Raw genomic sequence first — 14,685 nt, 5'->3', positions numbered from 1 at the left:
AAGACACTGTGCTAGGTATTGCATCTATCTTAAAAGTAATTTTAGTTTAGCATAGATTCAAACCAAAATATTTACATTATTTAATTAAACTAAGTTGATTTTTAAAATTTTAATCATAAGTTTACAATTCATTGACACAAGTATCTCATTAAAATGCATTTGTTTTTCACAGAAGAACAGAGACCCTTATGGTCAAAGGAAAGATGACACACAAATCAAGGACAGTTAAAAGGACAGTTGAAAATACCAATCCATAATGCTTTTGATAATTACAATCTAAGCAGTTGTTCTAAAGATGCTTGAAGAGTAGGATGCACCTGCTTTGAGGATCTTTTTGGTAGGACCCAAGGACAAGTAACAGATGGAAATCAGTGGGACATCCTGACTGCAAACTATCAGTGACATTGTGAGGGTGTTTGTGCATCAGAACAGGTTGCGCAGGGTGGTTGTTGAGTCCGACACCCCTGGACAGGGCCCTAAGCAACCTGCTCTACTGGACTGTGCTTTGAGCACAGGGCTTGGACTAGCTGAAATCCAGAAGTGCCTTCCAGCCACAACTGTTTTGTGATCTGTGAATGTTTCTTAGAGAATGACGGACAGTTTTTAGCAGTATTGCTTTCTCCCTTAACATTGACTTAAAAGCTATTGACCCTTTTCTCTGAATTTATACAATAGGGTTTGGTTAACAGCAATACTTTTTAAGGCAGTTGTCTCAAACCAATTCTAATTTCCTATTTCTTTTGCAGAGAATATTGTGGTATGGTTCCACAGTTATATTTGTCCAATTTGTATGCAATTCATCTGGAAACAAACCAATCCAGTATGGCTAAAATAGCATGTTTGGGTTGAAGATTTTTTTTTAGCACGTAAAATTGGATCTTCTAAGTACTTCTGATCAAATATAGCTAATGTCTCTGGTTTTAATTATAAACCTTCCTTAATCTCAACCTTCAAAAAAGTATTCTAGCCTTCAAATCTTACCCCTGTCAAGTCTCACACATCCCAAAATCCACTTAAGATGACCTCCATCTCACATTCACTCTGCAATTCACGTATTTAAAACACCACACTCTATAGCTCATTTTGCATTATTCTCAAATATATGTTGTAGCTGAGGAGCAGGAGAAAGGCTGGAGTGTTACCAGACATGAGCATGTGTTGTTTAACAGACTTAAGCTCACAGAAGCCCTGCTAGGTTTGCAGCTAGCCCAAACCTAGTCCAGTGCTAAAGCAACCCCCACCACATACTAGCCACCCCAGTAAATCACTGGAGCAACCCATCATATGACCCAACATGTGCCCTGAGCATCAGGATAGCTGAGGACACTGCAGAGCTGCGGGGAGATCCAGCATAAAAACCACTAGCCCAAACCCAAAATTACAATAACTCATATTACCTTTATTTTTAAGCTCATGAAACCTTATCATGTGAAAAGTGTAAGACAGCATGATGTTACTTAATGAAACAGACAGTACAAACAGTGACTTACCTAAAAAAAAAAAAAAAAATTTGAATATTTTATGCATTCACATTTGTCTCTTTTCCATTGAAATTTTTAGCACCTTGTAAGTTTAACCATCTCTCATGAATTATTTTTTGATCTTGAACTACACGCAGTTCAGCTGTCACTCAGAGACAATTGCTTGACAGTTCAAAGATGTTATTACAGTCAATTGTGGGGAAAAATTATCTTTTACTGACAACTGGTATTTTTAAGACATTTGAAATGAGAAAAAAATTAATTCTTTAGTCTCCAAGTTGGCACAATCAATTTATCAGATCTCATGTTGTAGCAAAAATTATGGGTATTTTACCTCTGATGTATTATATTGCAGTGTATAAATAGTTTAGTGAAAAGTAGCTATCAAAATCCAAATTCAGTGTTTCACTGTAATTGAAAAATCAGCATATTCTCAGTAAGTGCAAGTGAGCTGCTACTTTTTACTCCTCCCCCTCAGAAAAAAACTAAACAGAGTGCAGAAATTCAGCTGCTGTTTGGAAAGATGAATGAATTTTTCTGCTTGCTGCTATGTAAGGTGGAAATATATTCATCAGAATACCCTTAATAACAAAAAATATTATTAGCTAAAATGAACAATTAACAAGTTAATAGAAAAAGGCTACTTAACTGTAATTTTCTTTCATGTATTTGTGTGGAGCCAGCAGCTAAGCACCATGAAGCCACTTGCTCCCTCCTCCCCCCTCCCCATAGAGAATGGGGAAAAAAAGTAAAATTTGTGGGTTAAGAACAATTTAGTAAGTGAGATAAACTAAAAGATAATTAATAATAGCAATGAAAAGGAAGATAACGAGAGAAATAAAACCCAAGAAAGACAAGTGATGCACAAAGCCATTGCTCACCACCTGCTGACTGACGCCCAGCCAGTCCCCGAGCAGCGATCAGCCCCTCCTGGCCAACTCCCCCCAGTTCATATACTGGGCATGATGTCCCATGGTGTGGTGTATCCCTTTGGCTAGTTGGGGTCAGATGTCCTGGCCGTGCTCCCCCCTCCAGCGTCTTGTGCACCCACCCACTGGCAGAGCATGGGAAACTGAAAAATCCTTGATTTAGGATAAGCACTACTTAGCAACAACTAAACATCAGTGTGTTAGCAATATTATTCTCACACTAAATCCAAAGCACAGCACTGCACCAGCTACTAGGAAGAAAATTAACTCCGTCCCAGCCGAAACCAGAACAAACATCAGTTAGAATCCAAGATAAAATAGGTAAGCCAAGGTGCCCATGATCAAGAGCTCAAACAGCCCTTCTTCAGAGAAACTTGCAAAAATTTTTTTTCTTTCTTTACGTCTGCAATGGAGTGATTCCAATACAATCACTGAGCTTTTTACCACCAGTTTAGTAGTTTTTGAATGGCATAAAATTTTGTATGTTTCAGCACACAGAAGTTGTTGCACTGCATGGTTTAACTGCTGTTGTCCTGTCAAAATACAGCTATTTCACTATAGGTGAAACTAATTCCAGTGCCCTGAGACTGCCAAATCCTTACAAGCATTTAGTTGAGTTTTCATTCTTTGATACTGTTACCAATTCAGCACAAAATATTGTTAAGATGGCATAAGATTTGCAAGGATTTTGGAAGGCAAAATCAGAATTAAAAACTACCCTCAGAATGGAGCTATTATGAAATACATAGAATACTATTTCAGTACAACAAGTTCAAAGTGCTGCAGTTTCGTACTAATAGCCAACTACATAAACACAAGATTGAAAATAAATAGCCAAAGAGCAATTCTGTAGCTTGGCTTCATAGGTGATCACAAACTAAACAAACACATCAACAACACTGAACTGTTGCAAAACAAAGAACACCCAGACCTTGTGTCGGGACAGACAACAGTGTGGTACACAGGGCTTACAAAGACATCTTCTCCCCTAGAAGATCCAGTCCAGCAGTGGACATCATGAGGCCAGTATGAATTAGAATGGAACAAATGCAGAGGGCAGCTGGGTAAGTTTAGAAAACATGAAAATCTATGAGAAAGACTGAGAAAATCTAAACTTGTTTCATCCAGGAGTGAGAACATTAAAGTGATGATGCAGTTGCTGGAAAAATGAACTATTTGCAATGTCTGTGGGAACAGGACAAGCAGTAATGGTCTCAAGTAACAGCAAGGAGGATTTTTTTTTTTTAGACACAAGGTAGAGTCTGACAGTCAGAAAAGTTTATATAATGAAATAGATGGCACATAGAGGTTATGGAATCTCCATCATACAATGCTGTAAAAAACAATTATATGGAGATCAGTTAGGAATGGTTTAGTTGGAGCTGAGGTGAGGGGTGAATAGCTCATCTTCCCAAGTCCCTTCCAACGCTATTCCACTGACTCCTACAGCAAATCTCTGTAGCCAGGAGCCTACACCACAGGGTTAGAAGCTGACATAACATCAAGAACATTTTGACAGGTTCTTGTAGTTTTGACCAGAACAAAGCACAGCACTCCCAAACATCTACTCAACTGTATCTTGCTCAGGCATCAGTAAGATCAAATGTTTTTCTCTTTGCTGCTACTGCCATAGCAATCAGCAAATTGGTTCTAGCAGAATGGGTGCTCCCATGTGGTTACATTTTATGCTTTCAAATTTTATGTGTAGTGTTGTGTTCTCCTCCCTTCATCATGGTTTACATGCAAGAGAGATTCCACACACACACACACCACCCCCGCATATGAAACAGCAAATCTTAATGCTCTGGCTTCTCAGGTGCAACCAGCTTCTGTGTAGTTTCATAAAATAGGTAAGGCTCACTTAACTATTACTCTACATAGAATGTAAAGCTCATTTTTCCTTCTAAAAATTTGTATTCTGCACCAAGATTTTCACTATTTCCATCAAGTGGCATAAAAGGTATTAGTAAATTAAAATGAATTTTTAGAAGAGAGAATACATGTGGCCAGGTAAAATAAAATACTGCTTTTCTTGGAGCAGTACAACTCACTGACAAAAAAAAAAAAAGCTGTATGTTGAAAGTGCCAAGTATCTTGTGAAGCCTTTGAAGACATAAAAATAGAGGACTTTTCACAAGTTGAATAACTAAAAAAGCTGTCTGTAGCCAAAAATATGTTGGAAATTAATAGGAGTAATTACCTACAAATTTCATTAAATGTCAGTTCTGGCTCGGTTTTAAGCCCTAGCTTGCCTCAGTTTTGCAAAAGATTTTTATAATTACAGTGCTACCCACTCCACAAACTATGCCCTAGAAAAAGCAGGTCCAAAAAGTAAATTGTAGTGTAAGGTTGTTGACAAATGAATTTGTAAAAAGAACAGTTTACACCAGAAGGATCAAAGTCAGAACCTTTATTAAATGTTCCTTCTTTAATCAGACTGCATTTAATCCCCCTTTCGCATTTGTGATTTCTAAGGCTATTTTAAATACTTTGTTTTACAGGGATTTTCAGTCTTCAGAACCATCACAAGCAGCAAGTTAGCAGTACACAAAAACAATACGCTTTAACTTTCACTGAGTTCTATTCGTGCTTCACAGGGTCTGTGGAAAAGACCAACAATACTTCCAGTACTGGAGTTTTTGCACAGACCCTGGAAAGGAAATAGTGTCACCAGAGTTTAAGCCTGATGTGCTCTAGCCACATCTCACAATTGGCCACAATTTACCAGTATTGATTAGTATATCTGTTTCTTGCGCATTATCTGTTTCAAAAAGGGGACCAAATTTTCAATTTTCAGCTAATGTGGGTCTCATTAAGGCTATTCTGGTATATTTGATACTAAAATACTCTCTGGGAGTCCTTTTCATGAAATCCCATCAGAATTAACATTTTCAAAAATGAAAACATTTAAAATAGGTGTTTGAGTTGAAATGCTGATGCAGCGGTTGGTTCAGTGTTTTCTTGTCTTCTGGAGCTTTATTATCACGTCAGTATAGTATCATCTATCTGTTCATCAGAGTCAGCCTGGCCAGCCAGCTTCTTCAGAGACCTCCTGCAGCTTTCGTTGAGAAGCTCCAAGCTGGCAGCATCTAGAATCTTGGAAACCGACTGTGGAAGCAAAACACCACCAATTACCAATTCCTTATGACAGACCATTCAAAATAAGAATAAATGTAAGTGCCTTACAAGCTGTGTTTATCTAAAATCTTTAACATACCAAAATCCTTCATTGGGTTTTATGATTCCAGACATGGGAACTATACAAAAGCAGCTAAGACTTAGAAAAGAGGTCTAGAAATGGATGTACGAGGTAATCCATCCAAAAATACTCTCCCCCTAGCACCAGTAAAGCTGCAGTAGGATTATACAAGTGACAAAAGTGATAAACCAGCAGTCCTAGGTAAGGTAACTACAGTGCAGTAAAGGCTTAAGGCAGTTTGAAAGCAAGGCTTTCAACATGGGAGGTATGTCAAACCTTCCTTTTATTAATACTGAACCGTAAGGTTGTACAGTATTGGTATTGCTTATTTCTTCAAGGCTCAGCATGAGAACACTGATGAAGGCTTAAATGCTAACAGGAATGTCCCACTCCATCTATTCTGTGAGAGGCTGCCAGCACATCCAGAGGCTCCAGGCACAACACTGAGCCATGCGCAGAGTGCTGTGACACAGCCTTCCACCAATGATTACATTTTCTTCTGCCTCATACCTCAAGCACTTCTTCACCCGCTCTCATCTTCAGAAGATTGACAATAGCTTGGTCGCTGTAGGCTCTTACACTGGTGTTTTTGTCCTTTGTGTTGTCCAGAAGCGCTTTGAGAATTGGTTTAATTGTCTGAGGATCCAGTGAGGGAAGATGGTTTTTATTTGCCCACCAAATCATCTTTTCTGCAACTAACTTTATGTCACTGGATGAGTTCTGAAGACACTGAAGGAGACAAAGATGGACTTAAATTCAGATATACCAAGGACGGGTATTTAAAGCAGTAGTTCGGGGTTTTTTTGGTTTAAGTATGTTAAACTATCACAAGAATTTTCAACTCACAGGTACACAGGAGACAAACTTGTTACCAACAAGTCTGACTAAACTGTGTGACAGTAAAAGATGATCAAACCTTGAAAACAAGACACCTTTTGAAAAGAAAACTTCTAAAAATGTGGTTGATGACAGGGTCACACACTGCTCTCAGTTGTCTCAGGAAATGACAGTGACCACTAAGTGCAGTAAAAGCTGACAGTGTTAGCACCTCTGTAAAATAAACTCCAGCAGCAACAGCCAAGTCGATCTCTGGTTGGAGTAAGGTACATTTCAACAGCGGATTTCATTTCAAAATTAAAAAAGAAATTAGAGCTTTGTATTTTTTATTTAATCTCAACACATCTAGAACTTGAAAGCTAACATCTGAACATTAACTGCATTATTAATACTGTGATAAAGGTATTGTGACAGCTGTGATACTTATATTTGAATACACTACTATGATACAAATTCATATATAAGTGTAGGATTTCAAACAAAAAGTCTGCTTTGAAGAATGATGGCCTGCGTCACGTCAACTTGCATGTTTCAAAGTTTTTCAAGTAAATTGAGAAGAAATATAAAACCTGAAAGTATAACACATTTTTATGTAAAACAAAGATGACAGACAAAATAAAAAACAGCTTTCCCACTCCAGCACTAGCCCTCACTCTCTCTCCCCCTATCTTTTCTAAGATGTTAAAAACATCCAGAGGTTCTAATGTTCAAAATTCAAAGACACTTGGCAGGGCATACAAAACAAAACATGCACACACCAAAAGAAAAGAACAACCAAGAAAGAAAGGCATTTTGAGGTAGAATATTTAACTAGGTATGAATTGAAAAAAGTGTTAACTTCAATACTCTCTTATCTCAGTCTTTCGGAGCTACTCCCACAATAGTGGAAGTCACAAAATACTTCAGCAAAATCAGGTAAGGTGAGATCTGGTATTTGATGCACTTCTGACAAAGGCCATTAGACTTTTAGCAACCTTAAGAAACTGACAACTCCCCCCCCACTCTTCTCTGCTTCTTTGCCAGCTGTTTGTTACTGCAAAGGAAAAAATTAACTGATAAGAATCAAAACTGACGTTTACCACAGAAAGATCAATAGTCACATTTCCATATTACAGCAAGGGTAGTGGTATTGTATTCATATCTGCAAAGCAGGCTGCTAAAGTGATTCTGTACTTTGCCACAAAAAGAAACAATCTAGATTTTCAGGGATCAGGGGATTTAGAGCTTCACAAGCTAAGGCAACCACGTTTTCAGTTTTCATGACGGGTTACTATACAGAGATTTGATAGAGAAAGCCACGTGTGAGTTAGCTCAAAGAAAGATCACGAGAGCAACACCAGGTAGTTATTGTAAAAAGTCTTACCTTAATAAAGAGGTTGGAAAGTTTTGGAGGTAGGTTCCCTCCTTCTTCCATGTGGTATTTCATAAGAAAGCCCATCCCTCTGATGCCACTAACCGCAATAGGAATCTTCAACGTAAAGACAAAAACTGGTATTACCACAGCAGAATTCAACAGCCTTTATAACTAGGCTCATGGGCTGGTAAGACTTTGTGGAAGACTAAACCCATCTTTCAAAAAAACTGTAGCATGCAAAGCAGGAAAACTGAGTTATTATTATTGGGTAATATGATGAAAAAAAAAATCAAAATGCGACAATAAGCCACATGAAATGAGGTGGCAGGCCCCACAGAGCTCCCAGGTTCCCCATACCAAGTTACTCATTCAATCCTAGATTTAAAATCTTCCTCCTAAAATGAAATATTTGCACTTCTTGTAAACCTGGACCATGAATGAGAACTTTAATAGGGAAACAGAAGCATCATTTACTCCAAATGAAAGCTACTCTGCAGCTGAAGATTATTTAATCTTCGTCTCCACAGAGATCAGAACAGTCGTGTAATTTCACTATAAAAACTGCATCTCACCAAGGGATAATCTTCAGATTGTGCTTGGCAATTTTTGTTCTGTTTGGTAACAGAGGGACCCTGCACACCTTTTAAAACCACTCCCAACAAGCGCTTGCAACAGAACTCGCCCACTCTCATGTAGCACTTACCCTGTCAGCCGTGGCATTGCTGAGGATCATCTCCTGAACACTGTTGTAGTATTTGGGGGAACACAGCCTGCTAGGAGCTACATTTACAGCCACAGAGAGAGCCAGGCTTCGTCCGTGTCTCACCATCCAGTCAATGCCAGAGATATCTGCTGCAAAGGAAAGAAAAGAACAATAGCAAGGCTCCTGCTGTCCATTCCTCTTCATCTAAGAAAGTTTTCGTCAATTCACTTCCACAAAATGAAATACCAAGCAGCATCTAAAGCAATGCCTTGCTTCCTCCACTCCTCCCCAGAAGCATACAAGCAGCGCTGAAATGCACCACCTCTACCAGACAGGAACACCTTCTGGGCAGATGTGGAAATCAGACACAAACAAGTGACTCTGTATTGTTCAACCCAGTTACTTCTGACAGTCTTGGTCACACATAATCAGCCCCACATCACTTACTGCATGAAGGAGCTTGTCATCGGAATTACACAAACTTTGACTCTCTAACAAAATTTCAGGTCATCTGTAATTTGAAACTAGCTAACAGATTCCCTTTACAATTCCATAGAGGTGAACAATCCCACAGCACTCCCAACCACTATGAGTTCCTACAAAATTCATGCTTTTATCTAACTTAGAGGCAAATTAGTTAATTCTCCAGAAGTACCAGATGTGGTCTGCAACAAGCATAAGCCAATCTAAGATCACAGTGCCATCGAAGAAGGTGGAACAGCCCTCCCATCCACCCTGCCTGAGCATCTTGTTCCCTCCCAATATCTCTGCATCGGCACTGGCAATCACTCAGCCATGCTGGTACTTTCATCAACGCATATGAAAACAAATTCAGAAAAAAAGTCCAGGGAACCTCAAATAACAACCACCAGCCTGTGCTCAACTATGCGCCAGGGTGCACAAATGAACAGCCATGAGCAAAGAAAAGTACAAGAAAATTTTAGAGTAGAGATTCAGGTTTAAGATAAAGATAACCTAAATAATAAGTCACAATAAATAAAGATAACCTAAATATTTAGTCACAAAGTTTTCCTGAGCCAGTGATTAGGAAGGAATCTTCCCCTGCTTTTAGAATCAGTTCCAGTCACTATGAACAGCTTCACCTACCCAGTAAGTGCTGGTGGAGCACAGTACTGAGCTCCTCTTCTGACAGAAACGCACACAGTTCTGCTAAGCAGCCAGCTGAGGCCATGCGGGTGGCATCCTAACGGAGAAAGGAAGAAAAGAGTAACACCTGTTGAGATCTACACACATCAGAGATAAGCGGCAAGAAAAGCAAGTGACAGAAAATGATACGAAATAAAAAGAGGAGGAGGAAATAAATACTATTCGTAGTATTTTATTCCTACTACCTGTGGATTGCTGTCGGTTTGCAAGGTTTTTTGTACATAATGGAACTTAAAGCCAAATCCACAGTCAAAAAAACAAGCAAGAGACTGAAGAATTACAGACCTTATGTAAATTCTGATTTGTTAAATGGAAAAGCCATAAAGATGAAAATGAATGTTTTAAAAGATGTGTTTAGATTCAGTCTACAAAGTAAGCATTACTTCTAGCCAGCTTATCTCTGTGATAAACTCATTCTACTTTTTAATTAAAAACTTCCAGGCTTCTGATGTTTTGGCTTGCTTATGTGACCATCCCAACACTACTCACTCTACTGAAACTTACTGTCCAGTAACAATTTTTCAGTTATTCTGTTTCTAGCATGCCAACAGTTGCATGTCAATGTTGCACAGACTAAAACATAAGGAAGAAATTACTAGATGATTAATTTTCATCTCACAGATGATATTGTTGTGATCTGCCATATATAGAGGACCCTATATTAAACCTGCAGAGCTTCTTGCTTTTTGGAGAAAAATCTACCATTACCTGAAAAATTTCTCACACTAAATGATAAACCCTACCTGAGAGCCTACAAACAACATATGTGCATATAGTGAAGGTATTGCAAGTCTTCTCCAAGATAAAAAGCAAATCCTGACTTCAGAGCTGCCTCAAACACGTTGGTGAGGAGCTGCAGGTCAAACCCACATATAGGGTTGCTAAGGAAACATTTAACTCTCAGATTTTCAGTTACCAGTGACTGGCTACAGATCTCGAATTCTTGCACCTGACTCTCAGCTAACACACTACAAGGTTGCAACAAGATTGATTTTACAGACTTTATTCAGTTAAGTGAGCAATGCCCAACTACACACTTTATATAAAGTTTCTTTTCACTCCATCATTAGTAATTTCCCCTGGAAGTTGTTTTAGAAAATAATTCTGTCAGAAAGTTCAGATTTTAAATTTAGTAAGATGACTGTCTACAGCAGGGATCCTTCAGCTGGCTGAAACAGTACCTCATCATGTCCCAGCATCCCCAGAAGCACTGTGCTGATATTCTTCCTAATTGCAGCATCTACTTTTGCACCAGCTCCTCGTGTTACAAACCGCAGAGCTTGCAGCATTGTGTCCCTAGAAGTGATCACAATGTACAGTCAAGACACCGCCTCTTCCCACACCCTAAAGAAAAAAATTGAGCTCTGGATACTTGGAACGGTTTCTTACACAGCAATTACACTAACGTGCCTTACAGTTTAGGAGACTGATACTCTCTGCATTGCTGAAAACTCCATGCTAGAGAATATTTCCATGTTTGTGTACTTGTGTCTGCCTGTTACAACATACATAGTTTTTGACTAAACATTTTAAAGTTCTCAAATCAGGAAGTTCATTTCTTAGGGATCTATGCACTTAGGATACAAGAACAGCCACACTACTTCAGGTCAGACAGACCATACAGCCTCTGACAGTGGGCTGCAGCAGGTTGCTGGAGGGCGTGCAGGAGAGAGGAGAACTAGGCAGATGCAAAGCAGTGCTTCCTGATACACTCTTACAGCTTAGCTTCTGATCCAGGAAGTCCTTATCATCCACATTCTTTGTTTTACAACTCTTGATTAACAATCAACTGCTTTCACTAATAAGTACATCTTACTCTCAGAATTGGGAGTTCTGTTCATTTGTCCTAGCCCTTTCTGTCAACTTACCTGATGGCAGAGTCATCACTGGAACGAATTCCATTCAGTAGCTCCGTAAAGAGAGGATCCACCTTCACGTGGATGACAATGAGTTTACCAAGAGCATCGGCAGCTTTAAGGCGAACAGCACGGTTTGAGTCTTGTAGAGCTTTGGTGAAGGTTGTTTGCAATTGGGGCAAAAATGGTTTCAGAGCAATCTCAACCTACACCAGAGATGAAAAGAAAGGAAAACGGTGCGTTCGAGTTTGAAACAGTGGCTAGAAATCAAAGCCTGAAAACAGCATGACCTCTTCTATAGCAGTTAGTTATCACAAACAGCCCTTATTCAGACCTAATACACTACTAAAATAGGAAAAACGTGCAATTTTTATCCCTTTCAAATCTAATCTTATTTTCTGTATACTGAAATACAAGGGTAACATTGTTGGAAGACTTTATACCATCATGAACAGCTTTTTGTATCCAGAGAACTAAAAAGCTCCACTCAGTTCAAGGATACATAAGATGATCATCTTTGCACTTAATTTATAAAAATGGTGGACACAGGAGAGATTAACTACATGGTAGTTTTTAATCACTTGAAAGTGGGATCGGCATTTAGCAATATTTCTAAAAGCCCAGTGATTCAAGCATTGGGAGTTTTTTTGGTAGGCTAGAAGCTGCTGGAAGAATACGATCAAGTTACAGTGCCATTCCTAAATATCAAATCCACACCAGCAGACATCCAAGCTGTATTTACATGAACAGCAACAGATACTTCTGAAGGTTACCATGGAAAATGTTCACTAACCACAGTCAATTACTTTGAATCTTACCTTAGCTAAAAGAAGGCTTAATGTTTCAAGCAGAGCCACTTTGACATTCCAGCTGAACCGATCTCCCAAGATCCGAATAAGTGGCCCGGTAATGCTCACCACAGATGGTTTAAGAGCTTCAGCAGAAGTCAGCTTAATAACCAGCCCTAAGGCCTTTGCTGCCTCCTCCTTCTGCTCTGGATTACCAGTTAAAACACCTTCCCGCAGCACCAGGAGTATGGAAGTCACTCCCTGTCATGAGAATTGGATAAGAAAGCTTAGAAGCTAAGATGCAAAAAATATGTATCTTATTTTTGCTCCCATTATACACCAGATGCACAAACTTGGGAGAGTTTCTCTCAATTTCCTGTTGACCTTCAGCTGCCTGCTTCCACATTTACAGAGCTACTTTTATTTGGTTTGATTTCATGCATCTCTGCCTTACTAAGCCAGTTGCTATGAGAAAAGTGGTGGCAGCTAAGGGAATTTTTAAACCAGAGAAATTTGGCACAGAAGTCCAGCATTACTCCCCCACAAAAAGCAGCCAGCGACCATGACTTACACGCATAACAGAACTGTCAAAGATCTTCTTACAAGAGGAGTCTTCTGTAGGGTAACTCAAGAGCAGCAGTAACCTACAAGAAGTCTCTCCAACATACAGGTTGTTTGCCCAAACAGTCGCTGCTTGTAATTGCTGTAAAGTCCTATCAATCAGTTCCCCCAAAAGGTGGGCTATTGTGGCTGTGACGAATCCACACTCATCCTGATACTTTACCTTCTTAGGAATACAGAATCCTGGCACATGCTCGCCTTTGGCCTCGTTCCCTACGATCCGGATATCCTTGTGCAGATCCTCAATAAGAGCAAGCTGGTTCCCCGCATCTAATTTCTGCAGGAGAGAGGGATAAGACAAAGATGAGGCAACATAGCAACCAGCTATTTTTTGTGAATTCTTCTCAGGTGTGTCAAAAGACAACACCTGTTCCCTGCCTCCTCACTCACACAGCTGAAGTCAATCTCATCCTGCAACTCTCAAATCTTTGCAGCATTTGCAAATGTCAATGTAGTTTACAATCAGAACAGAAGGTTCAATCTAGGCAGTATTTTACCAGCTATCCCCATTTTCTCATTACCACTGGAACCTTTTTAAGCTACCTCTCACCTTGGTGATGGAATTAAGTGCATCCCAGCTTTCATTCAGAACTACAGGGTTGGTATCATTAAATAGACGTATCAAGCCTGAAACCAGGCTCTTGAGATGACCAGTATAGTCTGCTTTTGTCTTGGAGCAGTAGATATTCAGAATGACAGCTGCTGCCTGTCTCATTCCCAGCTCAGGGCTACGAGTAGCTTCTAGTAAATCTTCAGTTATAATTCTTTGTCCAGCGTCATCTTCCACAGACAGGATTACAGACTGGCAGTTTGCCATCTCCTAAAGAGTCCAAATTAACTTTATGTTAACTCTCAAACAAAACAAAGCCAGATTTAGTCCCAGGTTTTTTCCATGTTATCCACAGCATTATCTCTTAGACAAATACTACAACATGTTCCACTTGCTAATCATTTCTCCTTAAATAGCTGGTCATATCACCACCAAAGGCTCGATTCAATCCTGGAGCAGAGATAGGTGTATAACCAACTCTCAAAATTTAACAGCTGACCAAACTCTGCTGAACTGATTGCTGCACGGGTCACTCTTCAGCTGCAGAAGGGCTAATTTACAAAAATTAGAGTAGCTCAGTCTCCCCCATCTTACCCAGCAGAGACTGTGGGTCTTGTCAGATAACATTTCTTTTATTTAGACAGTTTAATGCTGTGTGTCATAATACTAATTAAAAGCACATCTGTGGGTACATTAGAGATCTCCAGGCAGACTTGGGGCTAGAAGCTGAGCTAATGGGCATCTACAGCAGACAGCCAACAGGACTGTGTCACTAACATTCCTAATTCACTAACTTATGTACATGTCTATCAGCAATCACAACTCCAGGATATTCTCTGGAGTCCAAATACCAGATGTTTCGGAAAGCAGTACAGGAGTGCTGTATATGCAAAATAGGAGATTTCCTCCCTTCAGCCCTTTAACCTCTCAGTCTTCTATACCAAGAATAAATACAAAGTTAACTAGACACTGGCAGTTCTCCAAGAAGAAGTAAACTGAGAATTATATCTTGTTGCAGGCCAAAGAGACTTTTATATGGATACAAATAGATTTGGAAAGCATATGTTTTTCGAGTCACAATATGCCACCAGGCAAAAAGACTCATCCTGAAGAAGCTAATGGACTGAATTAAAACATGCAATCTGTGAATCTAGAGAACACAGATTCTGTGCTGGGAAGTAAACCCGAAGCTCTATCTTC

The 14,685-nt window shown here is 39.4% G+C and overlaps 1 protein-coding gene across 2 annotated transcripts in view; it reads right to left on the bottom strand.

Annotated features, from left to right (window-relative positions):
* Positions 1-4,811: 4,811 nt before the first annotated feature.
* Positions 4,812-14,685, bottom strand: part of GCN1 (GCN1 activator of EIF2AK4) — a 43,233-nt gene continuing 33,359 nt past the window's right edge. The window contains exons 49-58 of one of the 2 annotated variants that reach the window (XM_074921023.1): positions 13,486-13,755; positions 13,099-13,212; positions 12,345-12,575; positions 11,539-11,732; positions 10,852-10,966; positions 9,611-9,707; positions 8,504-8,652; positions 7,810-7,914; positions 6,120-6,338; positions 4,812-5,518 (exon numbers count right to left, since the gene is read on the bottom strand). In XM_074921023.1, coding sequence (XP_074777124.1) covers positions 5,393-5,518; positions 6,120-6,338; positions 7,810-7,914; positions 8,504-8,652; positions 9,611-9,707; positions 10,852-10,966; positions 11,539-11,732; positions 12,345-12,575; positions 13,099-13,212; positions 13,486-13,755 — 1,620 coding nt within the window. In that variant the 3' untranslated portion in view covers positions 4,812-5,392. The remainder of the gene's footprint in view (positions 5,519-6,119; positions 6,339-7,809; positions 7,915-8,503; positions 8,653-9,610; positions 9,708-10,851; positions 10,967-11,538; positions 11,733-12,344; positions 12,576-13,098; positions 13,213-13,485; positions 13,756-14,685) is intronic. The other variant, XM_074921024.1, reaches the window with a different exon arrangement.

This window comes from Athene noctua, chromosome 17 (assembly GCF_965140245.1).
Source record: "Athene noctua chromosome 17, bAthNoc1.hap1.1, whole genome shotgun sequence".
NCBI classification, from domain to species: domain Eukaryota; kingdom Metazoa; phylum Chordata; class Aves; order Strigiformes; family Strigidae; genus Athene; species Athene noctua.
Note: the sequence above shows the minus strand (reverse complement) of the source record. Positions and strands in the feature narration are given on the sequence as shown.